The sequence below is a fragment of the Natrix helvetica genome, assembly GCF_964273705.1.
Source record: "Natrix helvetica genome assembly, chromosome: 1".
NCBI classification, from domain to species: Eukaryota; Metazoa; Chordata; class Lepidosauria; order Squamata; family Natricidae; genus Natrix; species Natrix helvetica.
In genome coordinates this window covers 200,042,110-200,062,596 of record NC_138548.1, presented here as the reverse complement: position 1 = coordinate 200,062,596, position 20,487 = coordinate 200,042,110, and the positions used below count along the sequence as shown (strand labels likewise).

General features: G+C 38.4%; 2 protein-coding genes across 5 annotated transcripts in view; both read right to left on the bottom strand.

Annotated features, from left to right (window-relative positions):
* The window catches only part of YJU2B (YJU2 splicing factor homolog B), a 37,627-nt gene that overhangs the window by 2,537 nt on the left and 14,603 nt on the right, over positions 1 to 20,487 (bottom strand). Inside the window, exons 1-7 of one of the 4 annotated variants that reach the window (XM_081936973.1) lie at positions 5,613 to 5,736; positions 5,183 to 5,247; positions 4,152 to 4,200; positions 3,618 to 3,671; positions 3,125 to 3,207; positions 2,880 to 2,935; positions 428 to 488 (exon numbers count right to left, since the gene is read on the bottom strand). In XM_081936973.1, coding sequence (XP_081793099.1) covers positions 428 to 488; positions 2,880 to 2,935; positions 3,125 to 3,207; positions 3,618 to 3,671; positions 4,152 to 4,154 — 257 coding nt within the window. In that variant the 5' untranslated portion in view covers positions 4,155 to 4,200; positions 5,183 to 5,247; positions 5,613 to 5,736. Of the gene's footprint in view, positions 1 to 427; positions 489 to 2,879; positions 2,936 to 3,124; positions 3,208 to 3,617; positions 3,672 to 4,151; positions 4,201 to 5,182; positions 5,248 to 5,389; positions 5,549 to 5,612; positions 5,737 to 20,487 lie in introns of those variants that run through there. The other 3 variants (XM_081936971.1, XM_081936970.1, XM_081936972.1) reach the window with 3 other exon arrangements.
* LOC309383918 (surfeit locus protein 4-like) overlaps positions 7,663 to 20,487 on the bottom strand; it is a 15,827-nt gene continuing 3,002 nt past the window's right edge. The window contains exons 2-6 of the mRNA XM_081936974.1: positions 15,619 to 15,805; positions 12,773 to 12,849; positions 11,119 to 11,162; positions 10,123 to 10,309; positions 7,663 to 8,131 (exon numbers count right to left, since the gene is read on the bottom strand). Of these exons, the coding sequence (XP_081793100.1) occupies positions 7,865 to 8,131; positions 10,123 to 10,309; positions 11,119 to 11,162; positions 12,773 to 12,849; positions 15,619 to 15,805 (762 nt within the window). The 3' untranslated portion in view covers positions 7,663 to 7,864. The remainder of the gene's footprint in view (positions 8,132 to 10,122; positions 10,310 to 11,118; positions 11,163 to 12,772; positions 12,850 to 15,618; positions 15,806 to 20,487) is intronic.

Genomic DNA, 20,487 nt, shown 5'->3' with positions numbered 1-20,487 from the left:
TCTGAATTACTGACCACTCAATCTAAATGAATTCAGCAGCCAGAACTCAACTTTTTATGAAATTGTGGATTTAGGAATGGCCTCAATGTACACTCCAGCAGTACATTGTGACATTTTGGTTACTAGATGGAGACTGAGCAAGCTTTGGCTCTGGGATGCAGCTTTGTACTTCTTGTATGTTTAATAGATGTGGATTTATGTATCACAAATCAAACCATGCAGAGTTGCATAAATTAGCTAGGTTATAAGAATTTGCCCTTTCTTGGATTACCATTGAGAAAGTTAAATGAAAAATGCTAGCACAGAATAATACAGCCTGACCAGCAGTCTTTTCCATCTGCTGGACTGATCCTTCCCAACTCCCTACTAGGGCACTGTCCACCAAACGATCAATGACAATAGTCTCTTCTGTCTTCAGAGTACCCACCTGAAAATAGGAGTAGTGTAATAATTACCGACCTTCTTCTTCTCTGCATTATAGCGAACACCTGCAGAAACAAGTGGAAGAAAGGACATCTCACCTTTGTATAAGCTATTTATAGGCCACAAACTCTGCTTAGAAACCTAACAAATCACTGAATGTGTTTTAAACTCAAATATCCACTCTAAAAACATTCCATCATAATAGGCCTTTAGGAACTCTATCTTGTTCCCCCCAGGAACAACTCCAATTTCCCTAAATTTGGAAACATGCTGATAGGTCAGACTACAACCTCCGCTAGTATGCCTCATTCCATGTGTTCCAGAGGATATAGGAAAAACAAGTTTGGCCAGAACAAGTTTCAGGGAGGCCAAATCCACCAACCCATTCAGAACTGAATTCAAGTCCTTGGATTCTATTCCTCCTGCTCTAACATTTTACATTTAGCAGCATGATTATTACTGATTTCTTATTACATAAGCTGGAATGCTACCTAATTCATTCAAGATTAATAACCGAATTTGGGGGTCTGGGGGATTTCTTTCTGAAGTAATAATTGAAAAGGGATATACACATTTGAATAATATCAATCAAATCTATTGGCTGAAATACTGATAAAAAGAGAGCCGTTAGTGATTATAAAGTGTTCTCATCAGTTTTGGCAAACAGGCAAAAAGGTTTTTAGGAAAGTTTATTCATGAAGATCAATGTGCGTTTTACCTAAAAGGCAGCAAAAAGATAATGTGGGAACTGTTATATATAGTAGAATACATACAACAGAATGATGAAAAACAAATTGCATTGATTTTTTTAGATGCTCTTGACATTTTGAACTAGTCCTCCTTGTTTAAAGTCCTGGAAGAATTAAACTATGGTGAGAATTTTCTTCATGGAATCAAATCAATATATACAGTACATCCTCAAAAACCTTCAATTATAGTTAATGGTGATTTGACTAAACTATGTCACATTCCAAAAGGGACAAGATAAGGTGCCTCTGTGCCTTTTGTTGTTTACTTTGATTCTTGAAGTTTTGAATAGACATTAGACAAGATGAGAAATAGGCCCATGAATTTTAAAAAATGAGTTTTTAAAACTCTGAGATTTTATTCACAATTTGCTTTTGATTTTAGAGGCTTCCATGAAAGGGATCAAATCTTTGATGAAAAAATGAAAAGATTTTGGTGTGGTAGCAGGTTTTAAGATTAACAACCAGAAAACAAAGATATTTGTTAAAAATATGACTATGCAAAATCAAGATGTTTGATGAAAAAAATCTAGTTTTAAAACCGAGAACAAAGTTAAATTTTGAAGGTTACTTTCACTAATATGAACTGTATATTGTTTTAAAGTAACTATGTTAAGGTATGGAACAAAATTTAAAAAGGATATGCTGAGATGGGAAAAAATTACAATGGTCATTGTTGGAAAGAGTTTCTGTGAAATTGAATGTTTTACCTAGAATTTTTTTTCTTTTTATTTCAGACAGTACCTATACTGATGGCTGATATTTCTAAATTTATTTGGTGAGTCAAGAAACAGAGAATTAAATATAAATTCCTGCAGGATGCTAAAGAAAGAGAGAGTTTGGGAGTATCATATTTGAAATTGTATTTTAAGCTTCTTGTTTAGTTTGAATGAAAGAGTAGGTGACTTTAAGAAATAAGACGTTATTGCAATTGGAAGAGTATGATTTAGCATTTGGATGACAAAACTATTTATGGGATGACAAAGTTAAGGTTAATGTAGATTTCAAAAACTATTTTTTGACATGCCTTATTGAGAATTTGGAATAGATATAAGGCAAAACTATTTCATAAAAACTCTTTAAAGTTGTCACCCCAAGAAGCCTTTTAAGAAGGGAAATTACAGTTAAACAAAAATGATTAACTTATGCTAACTTGATTTTTTAAATAAAGTTTAACTTAAAATGAGAAAACCTGGAGCTGGGAAGGTTTTACTATTGGTTTCTTTACATTCAGCTAATGGAAAGATTTAAATTGGATAAAAGGAATTATGAATTTGAAAAGGGTAAAACTGAATTTGATGTAGAGCTCCCTGCAAATGATAAACATATTATTATTAGGATTTATAAACTCTCACTGAAAATGGAAACTGAGGACAAACAAGTTAAAGACTATGATAAAATGGGCAAAAAAATTAAAACACAGTTGGGCTAATGGGAGGGTAAGGTTGAAATTTACATTGAATTATAAGCTTAAGAGAACTTTTATAAACTGATAAGATTGTTGGTACAAAACACTGGATAAATTGTCAAAAATCTATAAGGGAATTTCAAATATTGTTTGGAAATCTAATCAAACTGAGTGATGTGTATGTGTATCACTTTACATTAACCACTAAATGGTGGTCACACAGTAATAGTTTTTTCTCCTACATGTAACTCCCAATCACTACCTATACACTGGACTGTTTTGAGGGATATATCCATACTTACCCATCCCAATGTGATTCTGGCAGCCATCACACCAAATATTATAGGGCATCTCAAATCTGGGAAAGAAGTGGCATGTTTATGCATGTTGCAAAAACATTCAGTATTTTACTGAACAAGCCCTGTCAGAATAGAAAGGGAACTGCTTCTGATGTTCCCTTGCTATGACTAGGGTGTAGTCAACATTTCTTGCCTCCAGCAACCCAAGAGTTCTTGCTCTACGTACAGATGTGGCTAGGTGGCCTTACCTGATGATGAGGATGCCCTGGGACAGTTTACGAGCTCTTTCCCGCAATGGATGGCTATTGCGATATTTGTTAAGGGAGCCATGCTGCAAGATAGATAAAATCGGTGTTAAGCTTCTTGTACATAGATACTTCCATGTATCTTTCCACCTGTATCTGGTAACAACTAACAAGCATTGTTGGCTGTAGTATTAAAGGGGGGGGGGGGATAGCCAAAAAGGCTGAAATTCCTTTTCCGTTTATGTGGATATTTCAATTATACAACTATACATAAAAAGGATCCAGAAAGTTTAATTCTACATTACATTTACATTTAATTCTATTTTATCTTATTGAAGTGTTCTGACACCATTCAAACACTTAGCTTGTAAATATACCATCCAACAGGGGGTTATCTTGCATAAGCTCTATTTGTTTAAATTCCTTGTTATGACCCAATATCCCAACCCCCCCCCCCAATCTTGAACTACTCCAACATTCCAGATGGACCTCTTACCTTGGCTGGATCAAAATCAGGTGGGTAATACTTGTTGACTCCTTTCCTTTCCCCCTGTGAGAAACCAAAGGCAAAGCCATGTTGTTTGATAGTAAATTGAGCAATTTGAAGAGCACAAACATTCTCCAGACTGAGGTAGGTTAATTTATACAAATGGTACCACTACAGATTCAGTCCCCAAACTACCAAATAGGAAGCAGCCCTTTAATAAGTATTTCTCATTATTTCATTTATAGTTATCACAATCTTTGATAAGAGGCCACAAGCTTCTAGGTACTCTTGCAAATTAAGGACTCGCTCATATTTGGCAGCATAGACAGCACCATGACAGCTACTAATGTATTTGTAGAAAAATCAAATTTCCACAAAGGCCCTGATTGTGAAATAAGAGTTCCATGTGGGATTGCATAAATGCTATTAAGTGTAAGCTGTAATTATATATGTTGCAAAAGGAGTTGGATCTATCCTCATGAGGTTAAAGAATGAAGAGAAATTGCAGTTGTGGATTTGATTCAAAATCCTGCATCCACTTACCATGGTGATAGTGATTTAGTCAGGCAAGAGTGATAGTCTAGGAGAAAAACTAGAGAATGTTATTTCTAGGGTTCCCTTGAAATGAAAAAAACATCACTTTTTGGAGCATGCAAGCCATAGCTAGCTAGTCTCAGCAAAACAACCTGCTTTTGATGCCATAATTCCAATATAGAATATGCAATGAATACATAATACCATGCCTCTGAGCATTGTGAGACCTTTTGTATTGCTTAGCAACAGTCTAAATATGCAATAATGAAGCTTTTAAAAAATTATGGCAGAGGTATCACAAAAACTTAATTCTGGATCTGAATTAATTCTTCTCATTTACAACTATAGTTTTATTTGTATTTATTTATTAAATTTGTTTGCTGCTATCTAAACAAAGATGGGTTAACAAGATGCCTCTAAAATGCAAAAAGCAGGGAATGAAGTTGACTCTTCTCCCCTGTTGCTGGCTTCCAATATTTAAGTGTACATTGTTTCTGAATATAATACTTTCCATTGAACTATACATTAAGCAATCATAGGTTAAAAAACCCAATCCTCAACTACTTTTCAAAGCTAGTATCTTTTACAAAGCCTTAGGTTTTATCAATCAGCCTACATCAAAATTAAGCATATGTTCAATGTATACATTTACAACACCCATATAATACTCCTAGCATACAATTCTTCAGAACTAATGTGCCATAAGGCCATTTCGTATGCGTGACCTCCAGATATTATCAATCCCATAATCCTCAATTGTTACGCAAGAAAATAATGGAAGTTAATGTCCAACATAATTTGGAAGCACCAGGTTGTGAAGGTTATTCCAACTCCTTCACAATTTCCAAAATGTGGTCACCCATTCTAGATTTACACATTAACATACTACTTGGATTTTATTAGGAAAGGGTTTGTAAACAATTTCACAATCAGCAAGTTTAGCTGGTGGCACAAGTGCAGCCCCAACACCTTTAACTGACAAGTTGAAACACATTGCGTTGCTGTGAATCCTGCCGTATGGTATATCCATCACCACTTACTTCAGGCGCTTCGGAAAGGTGGGAATACAACTCCCAGCATCTCCAGTTGGTTGGTAATCAGGATACTATAATGCAAAGGACGAGGGGCATCAGTTTGGAAAAAGTTCCTATCTACAGTACGCGTCCACGAAGCAGTCCCCACAAGCAAGGTACTCCCCCCTCCCTTTCCAAAGTCATCAGAAGGATAGGAGATGAGCAGCACTACACCCTATTTGTGTGCCCCCAAAATGGGGTCTACACGCCCACCAATAAGGTGCCTACTGCCCGTCCCGAAAGGATGGGGCAGTGATGGGGGCGGTGTTAAGGGCTGGTCAAGAATGGAGAGGAACCTGTCTGGTGTCTAGCCGAATATGCCCCCACCGGGATAAGGAGGGCAATCCTAAAAGGAAACGGCGTGGGGGGTGGGGGTGGCGCGCACTGATCCACTAACCTCCCTGTCCTTTCGCTTGCTCTTGGCTCCGCCTCTTTCCGATGACATCATCAGGTCGCGCCAGAAAAAGCTTGACTCCCGATCCAACTGCCGGCGCCGGATCCAGTTTCTGCGTGGCTTCTCCTCGCGAGAGTACCGTAGGTCGCTTCTGCCGGCAAGCGGGCGGGCGCTTGGTCCGAGAGGAGGTAGCTCTTTGAATCCTTTGGGCAACAAAAAGGCAGTGGCAGGTGGGAAGAGTCTGCCTGGGATTATGGGAATTGTAGTTAAATAACCCGGGAGGAGGAGTCGGAGTCGGCGAAGGCGTACTTTTTGGAAGTATGGTACCGTACAGCAATTCGGTCTTCGAATCGGAATCCAGTTGAGGGACTTTTATTACACAGATATCTATGTTTGTAGCTTTAATATTCAATTATGTTTACAGCTATCCTCCGGCGTGCATTTCGTTAGGAAATAAGTCCCTATTGAAGGGTTTGTGGGGTGGATTTTTTTTTGGGGGGGGGGTGCTTTGAAGTCTTGGCGACTGCCTGGAATAACAGAAAATTAGTTTTCTCGGCAAGATTTCAGAAGAGGCTTGCCGTTGCCTTCTTTCCAGGTCTGAAAGAAAGTGACTGGCCCAAGGTCACTGGCCTTGTGCCTAGAACTCGTAGTCTCCCATGTATCTGGTCTAGTAACTTATCCACACCAAACTGGCTCTCCAATTGAGTTTAGGGGGTTTATTCTGACTCAGATTGCCTAAATATGTAGCCTAGGCTGCATCAAACTGGGTTTAGCATTTAAATAAAAATGGGTGTGATAAAATTTATTTAACGTACCATTTTAAAAAACTGTTCAGATAAAGGTTAGACATCTAGCCTAATTTGGTTTCCAACGGGAATTCTTTAATTGATATTTGATCATTTTCATTCATATAAAACAGAATAGTTTACAAATGATTCATATAAGATTATTTCCTTTTTTACAAATAATATTTTTGAAACTAACTTTGGAAGGGAGAGCAAATATCGGTTACGATTCCCAATAGCATTTGTGAAAAAACATTTCAATAATACTTTTCAAACCTACATTTGTTTGTAGATATGCTCCAGTAGGCCAATCCCAGCTCAATTAAAGTTTAGCAGACCTCTTTTATCAGTTGAGGTGCAAACTTTACAATGACTCCCTTATAGATTTTGTCCAGTGTCTTAGTGCAACTAAGTTGTGCTGTCAGTTAACAAGCCAGAGAAAGCCTGCAGAGCATGGTTTCAGAAATTCTTTTCAGCCCCTTTGCCACTAATGGCTCCAAGAGGAAAGTGTATTATATTCTGTAGAAGGAAAAAACATGTTGCCTCTGTGTGTATATGTGAGGACCTAATTGGGGCAGGTGCATATGTATGGGTACGCGGGAGTATGTAATCAAGGTGGATACTGTTTTCATGTGGCATTTATGTATGTGTATGTGCACCGGAAGCACAAGGCAGATGGCACATGGTTCACTCTGGGTCACATGACCAGGAGAATAGTAGAAGGGGGCTTAGAATGGAGGAACTGGCAGTATTTGGAATCTCTGTTCAATTGTCTGTCCCCCCACACCCTCATGAGTGCTTGTGTGGAGAGGGGGCATTTTTTCTCTGCACTCCAAGCTGGATCAGGCCTATTTCTGACCCTGATCAGCCAATAGTAATTTATTCAATAATATGTGATCACATATTAACCTAATGCAACAAATGCAGGCATAGTCATGCAGTCTTCTATCTGCATTCTGAAAACAGACAGGAAATTAAAATAACAGATGGTACAGCAGATGTAAAAAGTGCCTCTATTTGAATTTTTCCATGTTTTATTATTCCCACAGTTTAAAGTGGCACTGCAGTTATTTCCACAATGTAAACTTTATCATTCCATTATTAGCTCAAATCCAAAGACAGTAAAAACCTTGTGTTACTTTTAATTTTCTCTGTCTGAAGATATATTTGAATAATATGATATAATCTCTCTTTTTAAAAAAAATGCTTCAGGAAGTTGTGGGATTTTGAAGGTGGAAATTTTAAAAACCACAAGATAAATACATATGTATATATAATTTGATTTTAATTTACATGTCTCAAACAGGGTGGAAAACAAAAGCTTTCCTACCCTGATAAGGCAACTGTGAACTATGATAAATCTCAAGAGAGTCAAAGATTACACAGGTTGAAAAAGCCGTAGTTTATCTCCTCTCCCTTTTTCCTTCCAACCCTCCCCCTCCCTCCCACTAAATAGTATAGAGTCCATCTTCACCATTTCTTCTTGTGTTCATCCATGGAAACGCCCCCAGGTCCTAATGCCACAACAAGCAGCAGGCCACCAATGACAGACATGGTCTGGAAAAAGTCATACTTGAGGAAATCATGAAGGGGGCTGTAGCTGGGCATGTTCCAGAAGGCATTCTGGATCAGGTTGATGATGAAAAGCCAGATGACCAGAGTAAGAGCAGCAAGCTTGGTCTTGAAGCCAATGGCTACCAAAATGATAAGAGCCATGCCAAAAATATCTTGGAAAATCTGGGAAAGGAAAGGACAAATGCAGTATATTAGCTCCTTACAGCTTCTTGCCTTAATGGCAATTCCCCCCCTCCCCCAAAATATACTTAAGATACAATTTCAGGATTTTAATTTGCCTAAAATGTACTAGAATAAGACAAAATAAAAAATGTAAAATAAGTTGTCACTCTTTATTCGTGTGTGTGTGTGTGTGTGTGCACGCGTGCATCTGTCTGTCTGTCATGATTTACTATAGTTTTATTGTAAATGTTAAGAACGGCAAAGTGTAATGCAGTGGTTCTAAAGAAAAAATAGACCTTGGAAAGAAGTAAAGAAATGCTAATGATGTTTTAGCAAAAGAGCCACAGGATAGGACCAAAATCAGACAGAGTTTAAGTTCTAGAACAACAGTCCCCAACCTTTCCATGAGCCGTGGTGGCACAGTGATTAGAATGCAGTATTGCAGGCTAATTCTGCTGACTGCCAGGAGTTTGATCCTGACCGGCTCAAGGTTGACTCGTCCTTCCATCCTTCCGAGTTGGGTAAAATGAGGACGCAGATTCTTTGGGGCAATATGCTGACTCTCTAAACCGCTTAGAGAGGGCTGTAAAGCACTATGAAGCAGTATATAAGTCTAAGTGCTGTGGCCATTGCTTTCCAGCTTGGCGGATCAATGGGGGGGGGATGGGATGGTTCTGTGCGAGCAGTTTGTGCAAATGCGTGCACCTGTTTCTCTTGGCCCACTTCTGAATGGGCCACAACCCAGTCGTGGGCCGCAGCCCCGGGGTTGGGGACCCCTGTTGTAGAAGATTCTTCCATTCCTGTCTTTCATTACTACTGGAATTTGAGCAGCCTGGACTTATAAACCAGTCAGCAGTTGCAATTTGCTGGCTGAGAAGACTTGCTTAAAACTGAAATATCCAATTAATTGTCTGATTTAATCTTGAGAAAGTTAATTCATGAGTAGTACTACAGATAGTCCTTGACTTCACCATAATTGAACCCAAAATTTCAGTTGCTAAGTAAGTTTTGCTCCATTTCACAACCTTTTTTGCCAGAGTTATTAAAAGTGTCACTGCAGCTATTAAGCAAATCGTGGTCATTAAGCAAATCTGGATTTTCCCTTTGGCTTTGCTCGTTGAAGCCATCTGTGAAGGTTACAAATGGTGATCACATGACCCTTGGCTGCTGCAAAGATTGTAAATACATGCCATATGCCAAGTGCCCAAATTTTGCTCGTATGACCATGGGGATGCTGCAATGGCTGTGTGAAAAATGATCATGTCACTTTTCAGTGCTATTGTAACTCTGAACGATCACTAAGTTGTAAGTTCTGAATTATTACCAGTACAGGTCGTCCTCAAGTTATGATGGTTGTTGGGACCAGGATTGTCCTCACTAAGTGATGTGGTAATAAAGTGTGACATGTGAGCGCATTGCTTAGCAATGGCAAACTAAAAAATCCTGATGGTTCTTGTAACCCCACGACACATGGGTTTTTAAGGAGGAAGCGAAAGGAGTCCCAGGTGGGGGTTGAGTGAAGCTTGGTGCAGGTTGTGCATGAATTGGAGGGTGCTACAGCAAGCTATGAGCATAGGGAAGCCAGAGAAAGAGGACGCGGAGTGCATGTGTGACTGCAAATGCAGGGAAGCCAGGGAAAGATGGTCTTCTCTAGGATGCGTTGGTGAGAGTGCAGGGAGGTCAGGGAAAGTGACCGTGAGGCACACATGTTTAAGTCCAGGGGCCCAGTAAAGGAGGGTGCAAGTGAGTAAAGAGGAAGAAGAGCACAACAGGAGTTTTATCCAAGCAATGATGGATGCTGCAAGTGTCTGAAATTTCGTTCACATGATCACTGGGGTGGCATTGCAACTTTGAGGACTGGTTGTAAGTCCCTTCAGCGCCATCATAACTTTGGCCAGTTGCGGCCAAACGATTGTAAACTACATACTTGTGTAGAGTGACTACCTGACAATTCCTTAGACAGAAAATAAACAAAATGACATGCCACTCACAGTGAAAGGACTGAGTTCAAAATGCAGAAGTGTCATGAACATGAGAACAAGGAGTAACCGGCCACCAAGTTGCATGTACTGCCGCGGTGAGATATCGTCCACAGTAGGAACTCCAGCAAACATAGATTTCCCCTCAGAGCGAGATTCTGCAAGTAACAAAAGCAATCCACCCCCAAGAGCCAAATTCCTACAAACAAGAATGGGGGGAGGGAGGGAGGGGGACTCAGTATCGTTCTTCAGGCCAGAATAGAAGTATCAAATGTCATAATTTGTATCAAAGTAATACCTGGCACCTAGACTTTCCCTAGTAACCTTTTATTACTTTCTAACCTTATAATGTTTAACTGTGAAGGATTTGATGTTTTTCCCCCCTGTATAGCATATATCACAAAGTAAAACGTATAATTCTGGCCTAGATGGTATAAAGGTAAAGGACCAGTCGCCGTAACAGAAAGCAGAACGGGGAACCATAACATAACCTTTCAGGAGTTTGGTCAATAATCTCCTTAATGTATTGAAGAATTAAAGGTAAAAAAAGTTCAGTTGTAGACGCTTTGGGTACTTTATTTCTCAGTGTTGACATTCTTTCAATAGGCAGGAGCTCGTAGAAACAAATTTAATTCAAGAGTGCTACATGGAGAATATTGAAACAGAAACAGAATTTAGGTAGGCACTTCTAGAGGAAATCTTTTGAAGAGTAAAAATCACAAAGTAGTTGGATCAAGTTCCTCTCAGTTACTGAGTTGTATATCACTAAACTGCTATCTTGGGGCTAGACCAACCTAGCTCTCTCATTCATTTCACAGTAATTTATTTCTATCACCAGCCTGGCAACAAAGCTCTTCTCAGACATACATTTAAACACACAAAATGTTTACATTAATTAAAATTAACACCCTTGTTTTATATGAATACATGGATGGGAATCTTTGCCAAAATATTTAGCCAGTTTTCCTTGGGAAGACAGAACAGATAGTGCCTTACGGCTTCACTTACCTCATTAAGAACTTGAGGTCCCATAAAATACTGTAGGCAATTGTCTGAAAAACAAACAGATGCTGGGATATAGTAACTATGTGGACACCAATTACCATTTTGGCTGAATAACCATGAACAATTATTCAGGGCTTCATTTTATTCACTTTTGGAATAGGAACCATTTCTCTTTGTCAGTACCACTGTGTATGTTAACTGGACACATTCATACAACTTATCTGTGATTTAGGCTTGGTTCTTTCATCTTCGGCTGGGGTCTCAGTCATCCTTGGAATGGCTAATAAACTGGCATCTCCCTATTTTTTCTAAATGATCAGAAACACAGTAACTCAATCAAAAGCAGTTGGGAGAGCTACTCCTTAAATAATCCTACAGCAATGGGAGGTAACAGTGGGAAATTTCCAATTTGTAGCCATCTTAAATGCTGAGAAGTGATAGCTAAGCATGGTTTAATTCCTCCATTTAGGTTTGGATAGTAGAACCTAGGTTCCCAAACTGCTGGTGAAATACCATTATACTATGCTTTTCTTATTTACAAAATAAAAATTTAAATATATTAATTATTAAAGTGTTGAAATACAAAGAGTATGAAAAATTAAATTGAATGCAAAGAAAGCAGAAAAAAGATGACGCAAAAATACTGTTTAAATTAAAAAGCAAAGAAATCATAGTGAGAAAGAAAAAGTGGATTGCATCTTCCCCTTCTCTTCCCTTTTTGCTGCCAACTATTAAGACTTCGTTTAGATATTTGATATCTTATCTATGATCAAACACTAGTCACTTTTTAAAGTTTCCGTTTAAATCCTAGAAAAAAGGTATTCAACATTTACAGTAAGTCTGCCTTACTCTGTAAAGTATCTGTAAACATATATTGTAAATATATAATGACAATTTTGCCATTGCAGCATATTTTCCAATATTAGTATCCCAATCCAATATCATAGCCAAGATATCTATTTTCCAATATTGTGGTAGGCTTATTCTTGCTGCAGTTAAAATGTATCTTGCTAAATACTGGTAATTTTTATTTATGTTTATTAGGATTATGCTTATGCTGTTTTTACTATTTTTTTCACGAAGTTCTTTTCAATACTTTGCGAGATTTTTTGCATGACTATCTCATGTTACAAAATGATCTTTTGTATTATGGCATTTCCAATATTTGTGGGTTTTTTGCTTTATCTATTTTGGCAATCATTGGCAATGTTATAGACCATCTGTAAAACATTTTATATCAATTTTCCCTTAAATTGTTTTGCCCAACATTTCTGACATTACTTTATTATTTCTCACATAATAAATCTGTGATGAAAGTAGAAATAACTCAGAATAATGTGGTAACAATCACAAGAATCATGAAAAAACATTCTGTATTCATTCTCCCCCTAAAATACCCAGCTCTAGAGAAAAAACATTGTCAATTGATTATTTAATATGTACTAACCAAAGCTAGTTGATAACTTTATTTAGGTTTCTAGTAATAATTATACAGATAGCTGTAATATTTTAGATTTTCACAATACATATAGAAGCCTGCATGAGTCCTGTATATATTAAACTGTAATGTGATTATAGAACTAAATCCTGTGAATGAATTGCAGCACACATTCGGGCTGTGGGATTTGGATATTATTCTGTGTAATTTTCAACTTACCTGCATAAAAATAATTCCAAATAGGCCAAAGCATGAATAAGGAACAAACTTTCTTGCTAGGACAAGCACACACCCAGCTAAAAGAGAAAAAAAGAGTAACTTTGGTAACAGGAAACTAATATTCTATGAAATTAAAAAACGGAAACTATCTCTCTTATGGTTCTTTCCAATATTTAGCTTTAAATAGCTTAATATTTTTTGCTTTCAAAAATCTACAAATAATTTATTTTCTCATGTTGATTTTGTTTCATATTGACTGAACCATCTACAGGTAGTCCTCACCTTACAACACTATTGGGATAACTTCCTTTGCTAAGGGATGTCATGGTTTAGTGAGTCACAACTGATTTTGCAACCTTTTTTTTTACTGTGGTCGTTAAGTGAATCACATGGTTGCTGGGACATTGAAACCATCATAAATACATGAAGGTTGCCAAGCACCCAAATTTTGATCACATGACCAAGGGGACACCACAACAATTTTAAGCCTGAGGACCAGTTGTAAGTCACTTTTTTCAACACCATCATAACTTTGAATGGTCATTAAACAGTTGTAAAACAAGGACTGCTTGTATTACATGTAGTAAGTACACGCATACAAACTTAAGCTTACCAGGGGCCCTTTTATGACTTCTATTTTTTAGATGACATTAGAGACTATTATAGCAGCACCATCCTGATCTAGAAAACTATATAATCAGTACTTAAGTACTAATCAGTCTGACTCTGATTAAGACTTGTAAGAGGTGCATTGGAGAAGTTGGCTATACTAGAAAAAACACATTAGAAGGCAAAGGCAAACTGCTCCTACAAGAGCATGGATTCAGTTACATCTGACTCAAGGAAATGTTGGCCTCTTTTACTATCTTGGGGTTTTTTGGCTAAAATTTCAAGAATAAATGTGGAGTTATCCTTAGTTTATTAACTTACAAACAAACCCAGTTTTTTAAAACTGGACTCTTCTTCCAAGAAACTCAAGGCAACTTAAATTAATCCACATTTCTGCAGTAAGCTTCATGCTTGAGGACAGATCTGAGGTTCAATTAAAGACTGCAGTTTTGTTCTCATATTTTGGAGTATGCTTTAATTCACTTAGTGGTACTAAATGTGAACAATACAGATCATCCTTAACAAACATTCATTCAATGACCACTAACAGTAGCTCTGAACAAATGGTGGTTATGTCCAGTCCTCAAGGTATGATCATTGCAGTACCCCTGTGGTCACATGATCAAAATTCAGGCATTTGGCAGCGGACAGGGTTATTTCTCCATCTGTGTATCTCCTGCCTCATTTCTGTCCTTTTGGTTGCCCTCCATTCAGATGCCCCTAGTTAACCTTCACCATCTTGCTCCCTCTGCTGACTAACCACACCTGGCCTGGTCCCTTCATGAGGTAGCTGCTGGCCTCACAAGGCCTTCTTCCCAAGGTGGTTTCCTCACAAGACCTTGGAAGGAAAGCATGGCCAGCAGTTGTCTTGTGAAGAACCAGGCTGTGTGTCTCATCAGCACTGGGAGCAAGAAGACTGAGGGTCAGCTGGGGTGGCGGAGCACAGGATGGCAGGGACCTGAGTACAAGGTGTCAGCGAGGGTGACTGGATCTTCATGCTACACTGAGCTGGAGTGGCTGGAGCTTCTCATCATTGTGTTGAGCTGTGGTCGCTGCGCTGCTGTGCTGGGGCAGCTGGGGCTTCGTGCTTTCTTGCTAGTGGGTAGGCTTTGTCAATGCTGGACTCATCTCCACACCCCATCAAAGCCTCACAGGCCAGTTCTCCAGGAACATTTCAATGTGAACTGTAGAGCGTGCATCGGAAGGGGTCCTTGAGAATCAGCCAGCAAGCTTTGAAAGGAGAGAGGCAATGAGACACATCTGGTGTGTGGAGACCTGGCAGATAGACTGGATGTACACATGGAAATGTGTAATAGATTGAGACTGCTGAAATGAGGCAAGCCACCAGGAGCTGGGCGGGAGGGGGGACGACGACTGCACTGGAGAAAGATGTCTAAAGGTCAGCTGGGGATGATTGGGGTAATTGGCAGAGTAGCAAAAAAGGAACAGATGAAGGAAGATAGGCAGGTGGGAGTTAATTGAAGCAGAGGTGAATGCAGCAGGGCACAAGTACCCTAACCCTAAAAATGGCATTATCCTGGCTTAATGATTGCAACCAAGAATACTGGAATTATCATCACTAAACAACGCCATCATGTAACATTCAGTCTAAGGACCATTACACTGAGCAATGAAAAACTCTCCCAGTTAGGGTGGTTAAGCTAGGACTATCTGCATGCATAGTTACAAATTTTATAGCTAGGACAAGCACACACTAAGTTAAAATAGAAAAAAAGTACCTTTGCTAACAGTAAAAGAAATGCACCAAGACAATAAAATACAGAGGTAATTTACAGGGTCTCGGTTTTTTTCTCATGTCCAATACACTATCCATAACCTTAGTGCTTTTTTGAACATTTTAAAAGAATTGTGTAAATATTCTAGTACAGTAAAATACTTATTCATTTTTTGCAAACTGGGTTTTTCTGAATGCAGCCTGAAGGCAGGGGGAGGGTAAATTCATTCCACTAATTAACCCCTATTTCCAGTACAATTTTCCCAAGCCTTCTAATTTCATCCTATTGTCTCACAAATACAGACATGAAAATTCACTAGCAATAAGACAGAACAGTCTAGTTTACATTCAGAGAGATGTTCTTGAACGTACGGTAAGGAAAATACATCCTAAAAAAAAAATCAAACAATTGAAATCTAGCCCCAATTTCTGCATCAAATTCTATGGAGGACACTACCTCACTGTCAGTGTTCTTCCTAACCCACAAAAGAGAAGTTCTTACCCAGCTGTCCACACATATTGATTAACACAAAAAGTGTGGCTAAAAGTACACCGCTTCCCCAAGATATGTTGATGTAGTCCCGCTGCTCATTCCATTGGAACCACATCCTGATGCCATCTTCCAAAAATGTGCTGATTAGGCAGAGGTGAGCCAGATGAGGTAGTACATGCTTTGTCACGCGCAAGAACTAGAATAATAGGGGAGAGGGGAAACGCATTAGAGCGCCATAAGAAACGAAGTCAATTTTAACAACAACAGTCGGTCAAGGGATTTTGGGATATTTGAGCATTAAAAAGCAGTTACACTTGCTTCATTTATAGATGCAGAAAATACAGTTTTACTCTTGGTGCAAGGTCACTTAGCATTAAGATTAGAAAAAGGTCACAATACCTCAACTTTCAAACTGCTGAATGAAGCAAACTAAAGCTAAGCTACCAACCACTCTGCTTTTTTTTTCCTTATTTCACCTGAATAAGGTTTTGTCCCTTCTAATATGTGTACTTAAAATGAGGTGATGAAACAGAGTACGTGAATAGAAGCAAGATCAAAATCTACTGATGGTGTTTTGGCTCATTTTCACAGCAAGATGATGATGATGATATTTCTTTATTAAATTTATAATCTATCTGACTCCTAGAGATAGTGGATGGTTAAAAATTGTTACAAATATTTAGAATAAGAAACCAACACAAAACAAAAAGAAACAAAGACTGCAGAGATATCAAATTTGGATGGAAAGGGAAAAAAAAGCAGATCCATCAAAAGCCTGAGCTAGGAGCCAGATCTGAAATATCAGTGAGGTGGAGGTAATTTAAATCTAAAATGGGAGGGGGGGAATTCATTACAGAGTGCAGGTGCTGCTACAGAGAAAGTGACTCCCAGGTGCCAATAGATGGCATTGTTTAACTGAAAGAACCCAGAGCCTCTTAACCCTGCCAGATTGGATTGGCCAGGCAAATACTATGGGAGTCAGACCATCTCTTTTCTCTATGGATTTTAATCGCCATCAAGTTGAATGATCACAACTAAAATTGTCAATTAGACAAGCAATGCCATCTGGCTGATTTTTGCTATTTCTTTTTCATTATGTTTCAGTATTTCCTTCCTATGAAATATGAGCATTAATGTACTGTTAGTTTTAGAGCTAAATGAAATTCTGCATGCTGGTTTATAGTATTGAATTAGTATCCCCAAAGTGTAATAATTCAGATTCAGATCTGTAGTTGTATATGCAGATTAGGTCAGTATATAAGACACAAGATGCAATATATAATTGGCTCTAATTCGGAGTATTATATTGTTCTTAGATCTAGTTGATAGACATGTATATCCAATACAAAAAGCATGTAGGTCCTGGAACCTTAACCTTTGGAATCGATGGCTGTCTAACTAACAATTAGATATTTAAGTCTTGATTTTCTTTTCATTGATTTCTAAGTCCATTGTTTTCAGATTATCATCTTCGAATTACTGATTAACATGGTCTGTTTTGTTCTATCAAGGATCTCAAATGTTCTTCAATAATTATCCATAATGTGAGTATGAAAGTGTAGAATATAGTTTTAATACCGTAGCACTATAAATATCTTTGTGCATGGTATTTGCCATCTGCCTTGGTGCGCAGAAATCATGAAGGATATTTATACCTTAATGCTTTCCTCTAATTAACAAACCATTTGTCCTACTTTAGGAAGTCTTTTTTTCCTCAAAAAATAATATATTTAGGTGTGCCTTCAAATCAGACAATTTTGTTTTAATCTAGCTCTACTTCTGACTCAAAATAAATTGCTTATTTTGACATCTGTTATCCAGCAAAATCAGACTGTGTGGAGAAAAGAACCAACATTTGCAAATATCTGAATATACAACATTGAGCTAGGAAATAATTAGATTTCAAAGAGGTTGGCCTACTTGATATTGCTTTATTTAAAAATCTATTTCCGTAGAAACCAATTATTTACTTTAAACACTTATCTGTGATTTATCTAAAACTAGTTATGTAACTTGTGGGTTCCTATCCAGAATCCAGACCGCAACTATTTTTTTTCAGTTCTTAGTCAGCAGTACTAACTATATTGCTGGTAACATACTTATTCATTAATTTGCCTTTTTACTGAGTTTCCAAGATTTTCAGTTGACTATAAACTAAGCTTTATAGTAAGCAAAGGAAACTTCAACATTTATCAGTATAATAAACACTGAATTCACATAATAGATACAAGAATGCATGTCGTTTCCATTTTGAAACCATACAATTCCTGAACTGATACCACAGGTGTTTTTTTTTTTAAATCCAAGGTTTCAAAGATGGATCATCCATAATTGCTTTAAAAGAAAATGAAAAAGTAGAAGACACTTTATATTTCTGGACCACTGAGAATTGTTCTTCTTAACATGTTCATCTAACTTTATGTTGTTATTCAGTGCCAGATTTATATGAAAGTCTCCATACACACCTACTTTGACTGCTTATTTGAAAGCAATGAACTCACATATGTGCGCCAGAAGAGGAATAGGTGATGGTGTGTGTGCCAGGCAACATGGCTCTGTGTGCTCCTTTGGCTACGTGTGCCATAGGTTCGCCATCATTGGTACATATTCTCTGGCCAACACCAAATGGACATGCAGATACAACTTTCTGCATTTGCCATTTTAAGGCAGAGATAGGAAAACTGCAGCTCCAGAACCATATATAGTCCTTAATTTTTGAACAAACCATGTCTGTTCAAAACCAAGAGCAGTTTCTTGACTTCTTGAAATGGGAAATTATAATCTAATATCTACAATAGACAGATTCTACAAGTTTGAAACATACATTTCCCTATTCACTATTGTGATGTGGTTTCATTTTTATTTTTTTTGAAGCCATAAAACTCCTAAAAAATAAATGTTCTGTTACCTCATTCTGTAAAGGTAGTCCTTATATTACAATCATCTGTTTAGTAACCATTCAAAGTTACAATGGCACTGAAAAAAGTGACATGACCAGTTTTCACCCTTATGACCGTCGCAACATCCTCATGGTGATATGATCAAAATCCAGGTGCTTCATAACTGGCATGTATTTATGACAGTTGCACTGTCTTGGGGTCATGTGATCACCAGTTGTAACCTTCCCAGCTGACTTCTGACAAGCAAAGTCAGTGGGGGAAGCCAGATTCATTTAACAACCACATGATTCACTTAACAACTGCAATGATTCACTTAACAGTGGCAAAAAAGATCATAAAATGTGGCACAACTCACAAGTATCTTGGCTTGTTGTTAGTTGCGAAGTCGTGTCTAACCCATTGCGACCCCATGGACAACGTTCCTCCAGGCCTTCCTGTCCTCTACCATCCCCCAGAGTCCATTCAAGCGCACGCCTACTGCTTCAGTGATTCCATCCAGCCACCTCATTCCCTGTTGTCCCCTTCTTCTTTTCTTCCTCAATCGTTCCCAGCATTGGGCTCTTCTCCAGTGAGTCTTTCCTTCTCATTAAGTGGCCAAAGTATTTGAGTTTCATCTTCAGGATCTGGCCTTCTAAAGAGCAGTCAGGGTTGATCTCCTCTAGGACTGATCGGTTTGATCGCCTTGCAGTCCAAGGGACTCACAGGAGTCTTCTCCAGCACCATAGTTCAAAGGCCTCAATCCTTTGGCGCTTAGCCTTCAATGGTCCAACTGTCACAGCCATACATTACAACTGGGAAAACCATAGCCTTGACTATATGCACTTCTGTTGGCAGGGTGATTTCTCTGCTTTTTAGTATGCTGTCTAGATTTGCCATGGCTTTCTTCCCCAGGAGCAAGTGTCTTTTAATGTCTTGGCAGTAGTCCTCATCTGCGGTGATCTTGGAGCCCAGGAAAATAAAATCTGCCACTACCCCCATTTCTTCCCCATCTATTTGCCAGGAATTGAGAGGGCCAGATGCCATGATCTTAGTTTTCTTAATGTTGAGTTTCAAGCCAACTTTTGCACTCTCCTCCTTCACCCGCATCAAGAATCTCTAGGTCCTCTTCATTTTCTGCCATTAGAGTGGTATCATCTGCATATCTGAGGTTGTTGATATTACTCCTGGCAATCTTAATTCCAACTTGTGATTCATTTAGATCCGCCTTTCTCATGATGTGCTCTGCATATAAGTTAAACAGGCAGGGAGACAGTATACAGCCTTGCCGGACTCCTTTCTCAATTTTGAACCAATCAGTGGTTCTGTCTCCAGTTCTCACTGTTGCTTCTTGACCTGCATATAGGTTTCTCAAGAGACAAATTAGATAGTCTGGTACTTCCATCTCTTTAAGAACTTGCCACAATTTGTTGTGCTCCACACAATCAAAGGCTTTAGCATAGTCAATGAAGCAAAATATGTTGTTTTTCTGGAACTCCCTAGCTTTTTCCATGATCCAGCGTATGTTGGCAATTTGATCTCTAGCTCCTCTAGCATCCATTATTTAGGAAAAATATAAATCTATGCATCAGTCAATTGAGACACAGAATGGAGTATCAGTATGGATCATGGGCACTTAGATGAAAGATGGTCTTCAATTTACAACCATAACTGAGCCTAGAATTACGGTCATAAGTCAGACCAAACATTAAGCAGGTCATCATGTGTCCAACCCAATTTCATCATTTTTTTAGGTGGTCATTTAGCAAATCACCATGATTAGATGACACCATGTTCATTAAGCGAACCCATTGTCTACAATGGGAAATCAGAAGTAAACACCAGTTTCTGGCAAAACAAAATTCATTAATTTTGATCGTGTGACCATGGGATGCAGCTAACAGCCATATGGTAGATGCAGTCCAGTTGCCAAGCACTCAACGTGCAATCAGGTGACCGTGTGTGTGGGGGGGTGCCTTCAAATCTGGATTGTAAATACTTT